At 40.0% G+C, this 14,858-nt stretch overlaps 1 protein-coding gene and 2 pseudogenes across 1 annotated transcript; 1 reads left to right on the top strand and 2 right to left on the bottom strand.

Annotated features, from left to right (window-relative positions):
• Positions 1-2,559: 2,559 nt before the first annotated feature.
• Positions 2,560-9,323, top strand: LOC104755461 (putative F-box protein At1g58090 pseudogene; annotated as a pseudogene).
• Positions 9,324-10,550: 1,227 nt separating this feature from the next.
• On the bottom strand, positions 10,551-10,933 carry LOC104732627 (uncharacterized; annotated as a pseudogene).
• An 819-nt stretch (positions 10,934-11,752) lies between these two features.
• LOC104732616 (E3 ubiquitin-protein ligase At1g12760) lies at positions 11,753-14,164 on the bottom strand. Its single transcript, XM_010452181.3, has 4 exons — positions 13,604-14,164; positions 12,850-13,388; positions 12,384-12,756; positions 11,753-12,178 (listed from the first exon to the last, which is right to left on the bottom strand). The coding sequence occupies exons 2-4, from the start codon at positions 13,359-13,361 to the stop codon at positions 12,032-12,034; spliced, it is 1,032 nt and encodes a 343-aa protein (XP_010450483.1). The 5' UTR covers positions 13,362-13,388; positions 13,604-14,164; the 3' UTR covers positions 11,753-12,031.
• Between the last annotated feature and the right edge of the window lie 694 nt (positions 14,165-14,858).

The following is a 14,858-nucleotide window of genomic DNA, read 5'->3' as shown; positions in this document are numbered from 1 at the left end:
ACTGTGTTCATGGTCGAGCTTTGGTGGTTTTTTAAGATGGACAAGTTTTGGGTCTGGCTTCCAAGGTATGAAGTTGTCTTTTTTTTTTCTTTTTTTTATGTTTTTCCTTTTATAAGTATTAACCTTTGAAATATTTTTCACTTAAGGGCCAGCCTTGAGTTTTAGATAGGGGATACTACTTTTGTGCATGCATCTGCACTGAGATTGGGTAATCTTAGTGAGATGTTCTGTCTCTGTATAGATTGCCGCAATCTATGCCATCAGCCGATAGCTACAGTGTTGGATCATCTAGTGATTAGGGGTATGGATCAGAAATACAAGAGAAATTCATGTTGGAGTAAGCATGGGATATTAGGACTGATGATCCAAAATCTCACTTAATTAGATGCTTATGACTTGATTAGGACAGCTTTCTTTGATGGTGATTCACAACCGACGAGCCACTTTGTAGATCAAGCAGATGATGTTGATGGTGATAGTAAAGAAGAGTCTGAGTTTAGGGAGAAGCTAGAAGATGCTGAAACTCCACTTTACTCCAGTTTTCCCAACTACACAAAGGTGTCTGCAATTATGGGGCTTTACCGCATCAAAGTGAAGAGTGGAATGTCAGAGAACTATTTTGATCAGTTTCTCATGATGCTTCATGATATGCTTCTTGCAGATAATGTTCTCCCCTAATCAACTTATGGGATAAAGAAGTTCCTGAAGATGTTTGGCTTCGGATATGATATGATTCATGCACACAAGAACGATTGTATTTTATACCGAAAGCAATAAGAGGCTATGGAAAGCTGTCCAAGGTGTAGTGTTCCAAGATGGTAGAGGGATAAACAAACTGGTGAAGAAAAAGGGGATATCAGTCAAGGTATTAAGATATTTTCCAATCAAAAACAGATTGAGATGGCTATTTAGATATAAAAGGACGGCTGAAGAGGTTTGTTGGCATTTTAAAAATACTAGTTCAAATGGTATAATATGAGGCATCCAGTGGACTCTTTAACTTGGGCCAATGTGACGATAAATGGCCAGAGTTTTCAGCTGACCATTTCTCTGGAAGATAGCTTACAGATCAGAAGAAGGTTATCTACTGAAAAATCCCCAAAGCTGAGATCCAAAGAGTGCTTATATAACGAGAAGAAGAGAACACCAATATGTTCTTCATAAAAGATTGAAGAGACTCTTACGATTTACGAGTGTAAGTGGTTCTGCTTATGGACAAGGCGGCCATGGTTTCAGGAGGGATGCAAGAGAGTTGTGTAGGACAAAAAGTGTAACTCAATTTATGGAACACTTTACATCGTAATATGTGAATGTGATCGAATTATATTTGAATTGTACCTAGCTACTGGGTTTAAAATTGAAAAGTGATTGGGTCTCTTAGGCTCATCATAACAACACACCATAAGACATTTTCATAAATGAGTTTAGAACATCCGATGGATTCTAAACAAATTACGAAAAGTGTCATCAAATGTAAACAACGTGAGAGAAAACTATGAATAACCTATATGAAAGCTTCATAAAAAATAATTCTTCCAATTCTCTTCTCTTCTTTTAAACCCTGAAAGAGTGATAAATGTCGAAAGAAATCTCATCTCTTGAAAATTCTTGGTGAATATTATACATTTGAAAATCCTTCGAAAATTTACACCTTCAAAAGTCTGTCGCAAATTTCCGATAGTTTTTCGACGATTTTTTGTTTCCGACCAGCAATTTTTTTGTTTCTGACCAGCAATTTTCAAAGACTTTTTTTTTCTTGGGAAATCTATTAGAAAAAGGACTTTTCCAAAGAATACCAACAATTTGCTTCCTTAGAAATAGATTATTTTCTTGTAGTAATTTTTAATAAATTTATAAAAATTGGTTCAACTTTAATAAAGCTATACTATATAAATATTGAACCTATAAGTTTATAGACCGTTCACGTATGATTTTAAACAACCAAGCATGGTTAGCCATTTCTTTTAGTTAATATTTTTTAAATCTATAAAATTTTATATATTAAGAATCTTAAGGAAAAAAACATTATATAAAGATAAAAAGAAATATATTAATATATGGAAATATTTCTATTTTTTTGTTTTCCAAATTAATAAATGATATAAAACTAATCAAAATATAAAATGTTATTTTATTTATTAAATTATAAACGAAAATATTTAAAATATTTTTTCATATTTAAGATAGTTAAGAAAAAAAAAATATACATCTAATTTCACAACTAAGTTGGCACCAGACTGAAAGTAGGGGCAACTGATTTCTATCGTTGAAAGTTGATGTAAAAGATCAAAATTGCCTTTTGATTTTGATTTTCTGTGTGGGCAAAACGATCGAATCCTATCATTGAGTTGATATTTTGGGTATATTTATTTACTTTACTTTAGTTCTGAGTAAAATTCTAATTTTAAAAAGTAAAATTTGGTTGGATAATTATGATGGTTAGCCCTAACAATTTAACTATAAATATTGCGTCTCCATTTCCACATTAGTATTTGCATGCATTCAGTTATGATTCAATTTTTATATAGTATAGATTTCTTTTTAAAAAGAAAAATCCTAATGTCGTCGTCGCCTAGAAAGCTTCCATTAGATCTGGAAGAAGAGATACTCGTTCGAGTTCCACCTCGATCTCTCGTTGGCTTCAAATCAGTTTGCAAAGGATGGAACACTCTTTTCAACGATAAGAGATTCGTCAACAAACAGTTGGCTTTCGGTCGTCCAGAAATCTTGTTAAAGACACCTTCTCGTATGTATTCGATAAGCGTCGATCTCAACAAGGACGATCCAACTACAAAAGTGAGTGATTTATGTGTTAATTTTCACGATCGCCGTTATATTCTCGAGGGGACCTGCGATGGTAACTTCTTCATCAACGACTTTCATAAATTAGGAAGCCGCGAATACGTGGTTTTGAATCCATTGTTGATGAGACATAGAATTGTGGCGGATGCCTTTTCATGTTGCAAGGGCATAGGTTATGATGGTAGTAGACCCCAAAAGAGTTACAAGATTATTGGGAAAATGAATACTTATTGGCAGGGTAGCGTTACTTATACATATTCAGTCTTCCAATTTGCAACCAATACGTGGAAGGTTACCGATCATACCAGTTTTCCCGGAAAGTCAGAATTAATAAGCGAAGCGTACAATAATGCTAGAGTCTCCCTGAATGGAAATTTGTACTGGACAGCTTATACTTATCCTGAAACTGGTCAGTATTTCATCCAAATGCTCGATTTTTCGAAAGAGATGGAAAGGACCTTTTGTGGTCTACCGTGTAAGGGAGAGTTAAATGTTACTCATACTCGTATCCTCTCGATTTACAAGGGAGATCAATTTTCAGTGTTAGAACAATCCAACGAAACAGGAGAGATTGAGATTTGGGTGACAAAGGATAAAATTGGTAATGGGGATAATGGAGACGATGTGGTGTGTATTAAGTTCCTGACAGTCTCAGTACCTGACTTCCCCATGTTACTTAGTAACAATGCTACAAGTTACTACGTCGATAATAATATCTATTGTTTGTACTGGGGATTGCACAACACTAAATAAATATCGATTTTAGGGGAAAGAGTGAAGTTTGTTCTTTATTAACGATAAGCATGCAAGGTCGTCACTAAAACGAGCCAAGATCGTGCTCGTCAGTTCACAGGAGAACTGACAAGTGAGTCACGACGAGCTCGGAAGCTAACAGGAAATTGTATAGAAAATAACAACAATATTTTAGACGCAAAGTATTGCTCTCTGTGTATTGTTCGAGGGTCTGATCCCCTTCTCCAATGAGTACTGTTTCTTTATATAGTGGACTGTAGACCGAGGGTTTTCTAGGGTTCCCATCGTGAATTCCCGAGATTGCCCTTTACGGATTATTAATGTCTTTCATCTGATTTCGTCGGGCCAAAATCACAGAACTTATCTTGTTGGGCCGAGTGGCATATTGGAGCGCAGCCCATGTCCAACAATAGTCCCCCCCTTAGTCCGGAGAGCGGCAGTTCTTCTGCGATCAACGGGCGTGCTTGAAATTCTGTTAATATGCCTGCTCGGCACAGATCGTCTTGGATTGCTTGTGAGATTGCTGATGATCGGCAATCAGCAAGACTCCACAGTTGGAGATCGTCACGGTGCTGATGATGTGGAATCGGACAGGGGTCACCGCAATGACTTGACTTTGAGCGGGTTCGATCGATCTTGCTGGGCGTCGTTGAGGATCCCTGCACGAGAGAGTGATCTAGGTGAGATCAGCAGATTTAATGATTTTAGGGGTATCGAAGATCGGCCGATTGAGATAGGTTTTGAGAGAAAACGAGATGAGTTGAGCGGTGGTAATGAGTTGAGCGGTAGTAATGAGCTCGGCGGTGAGCTCGGAGAGATGAGCGAAGGTAATGAGCTCGGCGGTGAGCTCGGCGAGATGAGCGGAGGTAATGAGCTCGGCGGTGAGCTCGGAGAGATGAGCTAAGGTAATGAGCTCGGCGGTGAGCTCGGCGAGATGAGCGGACGAAATGAGCTCGGCGGTGAGCTCGGAGAGATGAGCAAAGGTAATGAGCTCGGTGGTGAGCTCGGCGAGATGAGCGGAGGTAATGAGCTCGGCGAGAGTGAGATTTAGGTCAGCGAAATTGAGATTGAGGTCGCCAACGAGATTGAAGTCGGCGAGTGAATGAGGTCGCCAACGAGAGTGAGTCTGAGGTCGCCATCGAGATTGAGGTTGGCGAGCGAGAGAGTGAGATTGAGGTCGGCGAGTGAGTGAGGTCGCCACCGAGAGTGAGTTTGAGGTCGCCATCGAGATTGAGGTTGACGAGCGAGAGAGTGAGATTGAGGTCGGCGAGCGAGAGAGTGAGATTGAGGTCGGTGAGTGAGTGAGGTCGCCACCGAGAGTGAGTTTGAGGTCACCACCGAGAGTGGGATTGAGGTCGGCGAGTGAGTGAGGTCGCCACCGAGAGTGAGTTTGAGGTCGCCACCGAGAGTGAGATTGAGGTCGGCGCCAAGCTGGAGACTGGAGATCGGCACCAAACTTGAGAATGCAGGTCAGCACGAGGTAGAAGAGTGGATGTCTCCATCGAGAGTAGGACTCCACCGAGAATGAGAGTGGAGGTTTCCACCGAGAATAAGAGAGTAGGTCTCCACTGAAAACAAGAGTAGAGATCGCCACCATGAATGAGAGTGGCAAACGCAAGGGAGGCAAACACAAGAGCATCGAACGTGAGTGCAACGAGCGTGAAGGAGTCGAGCGTGAGGGTAGCGAGCGCGAGAGCGTGAGTGAGCGGTGAGCATGAGGGTGGCAAGCGCGAGAGAATGAAGGCAGCAAGCTTGAGTGCAGCAAGCGTGAGGTAGGCAAGCGCGAGGACGTCGAACGTGAGGGTAGCGAGCGTGAGAGCGTGAGTGAGCGGCGAGGAGAACGGGATCGACACCGATGAGCTCAGCGTTAGTGAAGTCGGGTTTCCTGCGAGCGACACGTCAACTCGGCATGTGGAGATTGGCGCCAAGGTCGACGTGTCGAGAGAATCTGAGATCGACTCGAGAGATCCGCGTGCTGGGTTTACAGATGAAGGCGGCGAGCTAAGTCGAGATGGGTTGAGTGGCAAGCTCGGCGGAAAGCGGCATATCTCCTTTCGTGGGAGTGATGAGGTTGTTTATCGGCAGTTTGCGGTCGCCATGGGTTTAAGAGGAGATGAGCTCGGCATAAGGGAAATAGAGGTCGATGAGGAAGGACTTGGGGTCGCACTGATGAGCTCGGCGGAGGTGAAGTCGGAGGTCGCCGCGCAGAGTTTGTCAGCTCGAGATCGGTGAGATCGAAGGTGGCTTCCGGTTCCTCTCGGGGTTGGCTCTGGTATCGCGACTGGCTCTCGGGAGGTCGGCATATGTCGAGTGCGGTTCGTCAGATCGGCAAGATCCAATGGCGTTGACGCCGACCACGGGATTTTCAGCGAGTGAAGACGATGGTGGTTCGGATGATGGCGATGCCGATCTGATGATGGGAGGCCGGTCTAAGGCAATATCCGGGAATGTGGTTGATGAAAGAAACGTCGAGGTTGGCCTTGTAAGGATCGAAGGGTGGTGCGACGAGGTCGGCATTGATGAGCTCGGCAATATAAGTGACGAGCTCGGCAATATAAGTGACGAGCTCGGCAATGGTGATGAGGTTGGCATTGACGAGCCTGGAAATGTTGAGATCGGCAATGGGGAGCTTTGCATAGCGATTGCCGATCTTTTCGGGAGACGGTCGATGAGTTGCAGTTCGATGTGCCTTCCAATGCCGATCTGGGGATAGAAGATTGATTGTTTGTGCGTGATGCTTGTGCCGAGCGTGGCTTTATGTTATTTTATTTTGAATCTATGCCGAGCATTGCTTGCTTTTGTTGGTTTTTATTTTGAACTTGTGCCGAGCATGGCCTTTTGTTGGTTGTTATTTTGAACTTGTGCCGAGCATGGCCTTTTGTTGGTTGTGTTATTTTGAACTTGTTTGCTCTTTGATTATGGAATAAAATTGTGTTCTTCCTATCTTTGGTATCGAGTTGTACTTTACGGTGCAAGACGTCTCTTGGCTTATCCTATTACGTGTGTCGAATACCAAATGTTTAGGGTGGTAATCGAGATGAGCTCGTCATACCTTTTAGGTGCGGCCCTGGTGTCCGGCTTACCCTGTGTGTGCCACGAGGTCGGCAAGAAAATGCAAGTGAGAACTTGGCTTATACAAACTTAACCGCCTGCTAGCTGAATGCGATCTGGGTTGGCTTATTTTGTGCGGATTATTTCACCGCTGCATCCATGAGGAACGCGTTTTAAATCGTTCCCTTGGCCAGAGGGTCGATGAAAGAGCTGGACATCTCGCTGAGACGGACTCGTTCGAGAGAGCTCGTTTTGGTTTTGAAGTGTTCAAACTTTTGTTTTTTTTTTTTTTTTTGGTATAGCTGTGCCTTTTGATGGGCTGTCTACGTACCCTTAGAAAGGATCAAGCCATTCGTAGTTCATATTGCGAAGGGAGAGCTCGGTATGACGAGCGTTCATTTTTTTTTTTTTTTTTTTTTTTTTTTTTTTTTTTGCCCAAGGCGCCTTGTTATTCTTCGATTTGGCTGAGTTCAACGACCGGTTATCTTGATGGATGGTTTGACCTTGCGTCTTTCTCTTTTTCTACCTCGATGTACTTGTTAGCCCGGTGCAGTGCGTCGTCGAGTGTCAGAGGCTCGTATATGATAATATCGTCCCTGAAGCGAGACCCATATGCCAGAGCATTTCGGAGAGCGGAGATCGCAGTATCGTCTGCAATGGCGAGCTTTGAAACAACCTTCTTGAATCGTTCCATGAACTCTCTAAGCGATTCGTCGTCCTCTTGGTACATCGTCCAGAGATCAGCGTTAGATGCCCCCTTTATCATAAAGGTCGAGTGGTGTTGCAGGAAAGCAGCGGTGAGCTCGTAGTAGCTATCTATCGAATTGGCTTCAAGACGAGAAAACCAACTTAGTGCGTCAAGGGCTAAGTTTTCCACAAACATCTGACAGCCTCCGGCATCGTATTCTTCAGGACTAAAGTGTGCTCGGTTGATTGCAACACTCATCGATGTTAAGAAAGGTTTTGGGTCAGTTAGCCCGTTGTACGGAATGAACTTGAACTTATTGATGTAACAAACGCGGACGCTAGAGATTCTTGTCTTGAAGGGTGAGCGTTGAGCCTCTTCGAGCACCTTCTCCAAGTTGGGGGCAGCGCTTGTTGCTCGATGTATCTTGGCCGAGATGTCCTTTACGATCGCTTCAAGTCGCTGGATTTTTAAATCCTTGTAATCTTTCACGTTGTCGCGCGGATGGTGGTTCGACAGTGTTGGAGTCGGCTGGCTCCTACTACGCTTGCTACGACGGTGCGTTTGGTCTTGATCGGCGGGCGCCGCGTCTCTGGTGTGGTCTTCGAAGGATCCTTCGATGATGGACGTCAGTTGGCGTCTGTGACTCTCTGAGCGTTCCTCGACTGGCGGTGACAGGGATGGTAGTGTGTCCAGGTCGGCAGGGTAGCTAGTGTGTCGACGATCGTGCTTTCTTTGCTGGAGTCTGTTAATTTGGTCCTGCAATACTTCTTGTGTTGCAACGAGTGTGTCGAGTTTCTCAGCTGTTCGTGTGTCCCGACTATTGATCTTGTCGAGGATAGTCTGCATCATATCGTCGAAGTTGTTCCTCTGTCCAGCAAGCAAGAGAGCTGGGAGCGCGGCGTTATCAGTGACAGTTGTAGCCACGGTTTGACGATGCTCGTCAAGTGCGGCAGCAAGAGGTGGGATTGGCCCATCGAGTACAGTATGCATCGGGTCATCGAGTCTGCTCCTTTGTGATGTGGGCAAAGCATTTGGAAGGGCATAATTGGAATGAGCGGCAGCGTTGGTGAGAGCGGCGCTGGGGAGAGCGGCAACGTTGGTGAGAGTGGCGGCGTTAGTTACCCGCTGGTCGGTGGCAGGTGCAGGTCCGGCGTTTGCAGTTGCGAGAGGCTCGAAGGGTGCATTGGGCGCTGGTGGAGGGATCGTGCTCGGCAAGGAGCGTTCGGTTGAGATCATCGAGGAGGGTAGAGGCGGGACAGTTCGTGTTCTCGTTTGCCTCCATCGCTGCTCCGTTGGTTGCTCCGTTGCTTCGTTGAGATCGTCGCTAGGGTTCGTCATGAATCTTGAAACTTCGAGGAAGTGAGGACCGTCGGTATTTATTCGTCAAAAAGAAGCGCTCTACTCTTGCCCCACGGTGGGCGCCAATTGTTTGTACTGGGGATTGCACAACACTAAATAAATATCGATTTTAGGGGAAAGAGTAAAGTTTGTTCTTTATTAACGATAAGGATGCGAGGTCGTCACTAAAACGAGCCAAGATCGTGCTAGTCAGTTCACAGGAGAACTGACAAGTGAGTCACGACGAGCTCGGAAGCTAACAGGAAATTGTATAGAAAATAACAACAATGTTTTAGACGCAAAGTATTGTTCTCTGTGTATTGTTCGAGGGTCTGATCCCCTTCTCCAATGAGTACTGTTTCTTTATATAGTGGACTGTAGACCGAGGGTTTTCTAGGGTTCCCATCGTGAATTCCCGAGATTGCCCTTTACGGATTATTAATGTCTTTCATCTGATTTCGTCGGGCCAAAATCACAAAACTTATCTTGTTGGGCCGAGTGGCATATTGGAGCGCAGCCCATGTCCAACATCTATGGAAAGAGCTTTGTTCTGTGTTTTCCTTCTATGGAACTTAAACAAGCGTGGGTCTATATTGTGAGGGGAGATCTGTGTAAAAAGATTAAGATAGATGAAGTGCCATGTGAATTTCAGTCCTCTCTCTATGTTCCCAGTTTGATCACCATTTCTTGAGAGACTTTCCATGAAGCGGGTGAAGAAGAACAAGTTTTTTACGAGTTTGATTTCAATTGTTGCTTTCTTGTTTTTTTTTTTTTTTTTTTTTGTAATTCAATAAAACTTGTTTGATTTCCACAAGCTTTCCACCTATCAGAACACACTTTGGATACAAGCTTCCACCTATCTGACATCTTTAGAAATGGGTTTAGAACTTCCGATGTATATGCATAGCCTAGCTCGGTTGCTTAAACCCTGCAGACATCCATGTTATAAGAATATTTATCATGTAAGTATCCAACCTCAATTTTTTACAAGTAAAGAACAGTGTCTTATATGTATGCATAAAGAGAATCAAGAAAAAAAATAAATAAAGATTAAATCCAGAGAATAATCACCTGATGTGTACATGTAGAGTTTGACATAGCTGATGCCATTTAATTTTACAGTTCTTGAAAATATGCTTTAAATAGACCAAATATTATTTCGGCGCCTACAGATTGAGTATTGAGTTGTAATCGTTTCTAGAACCGTTCTATGTACTCCTTATTGGATTCTAATTGAAGATAATCATTGTTCATGAGTTCGTATTAACAACAATCTATCAGAATCACAACAAGATGCCCGCTTTCACATAAATTACATAGCTAATGTATTCTTGTACGATTCAGGCTTGAATCGATTCACAAAAACAGCTCACAAATCACTCTCGAATTAATTGTATAAAAATATTCACTATTTTTAGAATTATACTATAAAATTACCCCAACTACATAAATTATCTAACATTAAAATTGATTTTATCCGAACTAGATTCATTACCCAATAATTTCCAATACTTTTCTTTTATTTTGTTGACTATATTCATTACCTTAAAAGAGAGATTTTAGCTAGTTATCCATATTTGATCCTTTTAACACTCTCTGACTCTCATCTCCATGGATCTAATTAAATTATGATTTGTTGAGAAAATAAATATCATAGTCTTCTAGTTTGATGTATCGTCATATGGAATTTTAGTAACTGCTAAAGCGTATAAAATGTGTAATTTAATCAAAACTAAAATATAAATCAACTCAGTGCAAATTATATAAAGTTTTACCTTGAATCGGTCGATTTCAATCGGTTTAGTATATACATTATTGAACCATGTTTTCTGATAAAATTGAACAATGTCAATAGAATAACAAAACCGACAATTATTATACCGAAACAAAATACTGTAACTGGTTACGGAGCCCTGGTTTACTGAGCCTTGATGGTGTCACTAAACCGGCTTGATTTAGATTACAACAGCACCGCGAGGTTCGACCCAATAAACCCGACACGTGTTAATGAATATATAATCAACGCGGTGGTGCCTGCACCTGAAAGAACCGGCGTGTGTCGTAGGAGAACATAGACAATTCTGCCTCGTCGGTTTACTTGAGGACGATCCCCAACGGCGTGAAGTCAGTGAGTTTTGGTGATCTTGGCTCTGTTTCGTGATCGATCCATAAGGTTTTCGGTTGATCTTGGCTAAACTTGTGGAATACTTTTCCTCCGCCGTAGATTGTCCAAGAAGAACTAGGGTTGAAGAGTTTTCTTTTGCCATGGTTTTGATGAACGTAAAGAATGATTTGGGAGTTTTGTTTTCTTATGGGAGTGTTGTTTCTTTCTTGGGAATGAAATCAAAAAGGTCATTTATATGGTGACTTGTGTGAGAAGGCAGCTAAAAATAACCTTGGAATGTTGTTGACAAACTGCTTTTTTAAGTTATTGGTGGTTGGAGATACTCTAAGAATGGAGTTACTCCAAAATGGAGTCAAAAATGAAGAAATGGGTTGGAGATTCTCTAAGTATATATTCTAGAAAAGTATTAATTTTAGTGGAAAATATATGACTTGGAGGTTTTCTTCTTTTTTTTTTTTCACATTTGTGCATGAATAAATGTTGTGAAATGTCTAGCAATTAGGAACATATACTATACATAAATACAAAAATTTGTTTAGCAAAAAAAATAGTTGTGCTAGTGCATGCCAGTTGAAAAATCCAGAACAGTCTAATTTGAAGATCTTGTAACGCAAAATATATATATATATATATATACACATTGTTTTGTTTGGTTTGTGCCTATTTTGGGTTCGGACAAAACTTCAAAGACTCAAAATCCAGAGTTCTAAATAAAAACCTTAAGACTTACATAGTTGATGTCTAAACCATCTCAAACTATTAAGATGCCTTCAAACTTTTATATGAGACATATAACTTTTTTATATAAAGGTTTAGTGAGACTGAGACATATAACTTAATGCTGTAGAAGATTTCTTAAGAAATCAACATCGTTATTGAAGTGTATACATACATTTTTGAAAGCTTTGTAACTTGTAACTTGTAAGGCATGGTTGCAGATATTATTGGAGTAGCTATTTTACTTTTAAATTGAAAAGAAAATATATACGAACATATTAAATGTGTAACACTATATTAAGATTTTATAAATTTTTTTGCCATTGTGATTTGCATCATCATCTACTCGCAATGTAACTTACAATTACTGGTGAGCTCTTTTGTACAAAAAATCTGACACTCACACAAGTAACCGACTTGCTTCAAACCAAAACTAAAAAAATTATAACCTTTGAAAGAAAAAAAAAAACCAAACAAAAAAACAAAAGAGAGAAAGTATAGAACTTAATCAGAGATTTTGTTGACTCTTTTGTTTGCTTTTAGAGTTTTTCGCTTTGTCATCTTGGAAGATCTTGTTTGCAGAGAGGACAACAGGAGATTATACGAAGCCATTGATCTACACACTTTGAGTGGAACTTATGTGAACATGGAAGCTTCCTTACTTCTTCTTTGTCTTTATATTTTGTCAAACATATACAACACTCCTGCAAAATGCAAACCAAACCAAAGTCAAACTCTAGTCCATTTCAATCCTAAATTACATTAAACCGGGACTGGTTTAATCTGTGACACCTAATTGTGAAAGTGATATATCAAGATACTATTAGAAAGGATTCTTATTTTAAATAAGATTCACTGGTCAACGAAATGGATATAGATTGAATTTTGATTAAAAGGATTAGCACTTACTGGATCATCGGTTGTGGTAGCTGAATCTGAATCAGAATCAGAAGCATTTTCGTCTATTCGTTTGTATTTCCAACTAGGGAGACTAGAGATTTGGTCATCTGATGCTCCTCTCTCTGAGGATCCCATGTTCATGTTATATCCAAGGATGCTACTAACGAGAGGCACAAGGCAACAAAGGAAGAGGAAGAGAAGAAAGGGAAAGGAATAGCAGACAGCGTTCCAAGCTAGAAGACAAACGCATAAGACGTGAAGCTTGGGAGCATGGTGGAAAGAACCGAACCTAGAATCAAACACCCAAACATTCCCAATCACAAACCATATCGCAAAGAATAGCTCTAACGACGTTCTGCATTTGTTCATCAAATGAGATGACCTGAAATAACAACAGTTATAGATATCATCAGTACAACCTCAGGATCTTGTTGGATTCAGAACCAACAAAAGATAAAGATTTTGGGGAGTTTACCTTGTATCTTCTCTGCCTCTCTGTTGCTGCTCAACATCTCCAAGGACAAAACCAACATCTAGTTGACGATACCGACCATATAACAGCATGAGATTCAGAAGACATCCCACATCGTAACCCGTAATCCATAGCCTCACTGGCCAAATAGGTCTCTCTTCTTTAGAGATAGCTAGCGTGAGTGTTATCACAGTGAGCTGAACAAGCAGAGCAACGAGCTCAGACATCATCCAAACACTCGAATTGAAAGGATTAGAGCCAAGATCGGATCTTGAACCGTTCTGGTAGTGAAACACTCTTCTCAAGAAGATAAACCACCTAGCTCTAGACACCTTCATAGCCAACCTTATGTAAAACGAAGATGGAGGAGACCTCTCTTGATCATTATTACCAGCAGTAGTAACATGACTGTTATCGCCTCGAGGTGTGGAGTTTAACGAAGCAGATGATGAAATAGTGATGGAAATGTTACTGGAAGATAACTCCTCCGGCTGACTGGAATAACGTGTATTCATCGGAACTTTTTTTCAAGATTTTAAAACCTTCACAGGACAAACAAACAAACAAAAATTGCATAGAGAGAATCAAATTTTCTGAATGGTTTTATATAAGAGCACGTACATGGAACCACCGTAACTATAAAAACGAAAAGATCATGAAACAAACACATGAAAAAATAAAAGTCATGAAATTTTCATGGCCCAACAATAATAACAAAAACACACATGAAAATTCACTGAGGAATAAAATCAAATACCTTATCTGCAGCTCCGTACACGAACTCCACGATTTGCCCCAAAAAAAAGGAAGCTCTTTTACAAACGGAAACGTGATTTACCACAAACCCAAGTACTATTTGTAAATCGAAATTCAAACCCACGAACAAAAGGAGAAAAAGCAATAATTTTTTTTTTTTTAATTTGAGTGTGGAATGAAACAAGTTTGGAGGGAAGATCACGTTTCTAATTATAGGGAGAAGAAGATAGAAGAAAGTGTAGTGATTATGTCAGAGAAGGTGAAGAAGTTGGGCGAGAGATGGCGACCAAGAATCAAACCATAAAAATGGAATCTTTATATTTTATTCGAACCAAACTCTGTTTTTTTTTTTTTTGGGTTTATGGCTTTGGTTTGAAGAATCAAAGAGAAGAAGAAGAGAACCGTTGGCCTAATCTTAACACCTGAGATCGAATTTTGTATACGAAGCAATGATTTTGTTTTTATAAGAGAGAGATAGCAACTGCTGCTGCTTCCAACCGCCAAAGCAGACCCTTCTCTCTCTCTTGAGAATTGTGAACAAAGGTAAAGATTGAGATTTTTCAATTTTCTTGTTTTGGTATTTATTATTATATCTTTCTTTATCGAAAGAAATGGATAAGAATAACATATCTCAATGAAGTCATCAATTTTTCAATTCACCATATCACTATCTTTTTTTCTTTTTTCTTGTTATAACAGAAAAATCCTCTCTTTTTGTTTTTTTTTTGGGATCATTTACCAAATATAGTAATATTGATAACCATATTTTATCTTCCTATGGTTCTTTTTATACTATGGTGGTAATGGGGTATATGATATAATAAAGAGGGATTTTCAAAAAATACCTTTTTATGTCAGTTTTCAAAAATACTCTCTTTTAATATATAAAATGACAAAATTATAAACCCTATACTCCAAATACTAAACTCTACCCTTAAAAACTATATCCTAAATGTAAAATAGAAAACTCTAACCTAAAAAAAAATTAAAAATTAATTTAATATATTATAATTGGGTAAAAGAGGGTAAAAATTAAAATGTTCAAAAAAATATATTTTTAAAAAAAGGTATCTAAAAAAGAGCATTTCTAACAAATTCTCTATAATAAAAATGATTAAAATATATAATTCTAAGCCAAATTATAATTTATAATAATTTGAAAATTTTTGATTTTTTATTGAACATGGATTGTTTTACTTTGTTTCATTGTTTTGAGGAAGTATATATATTAGGGCAGGTCGAAAAGCATAAAAAGA

Source organism: Camelina sativa, chromosome 2, assembly GCF_030686135.1.
Source record: "Camelina sativa cultivar CO46 ecotype springtype chromosome 2, ASM3068613v1".
In the NCBI taxonomy this organism is placed as follows: domain Eukaryota; kingdom Viridiplantae; phylum Streptophyta; class Magnoliopsida; order Brassicales; family Brassicaceae; genus Camelina; species Camelina sativa.
Note: the sequence above shows the minus strand (reverse complement) of the source record. Positions and strands in the feature narration are given on the sequence as shown.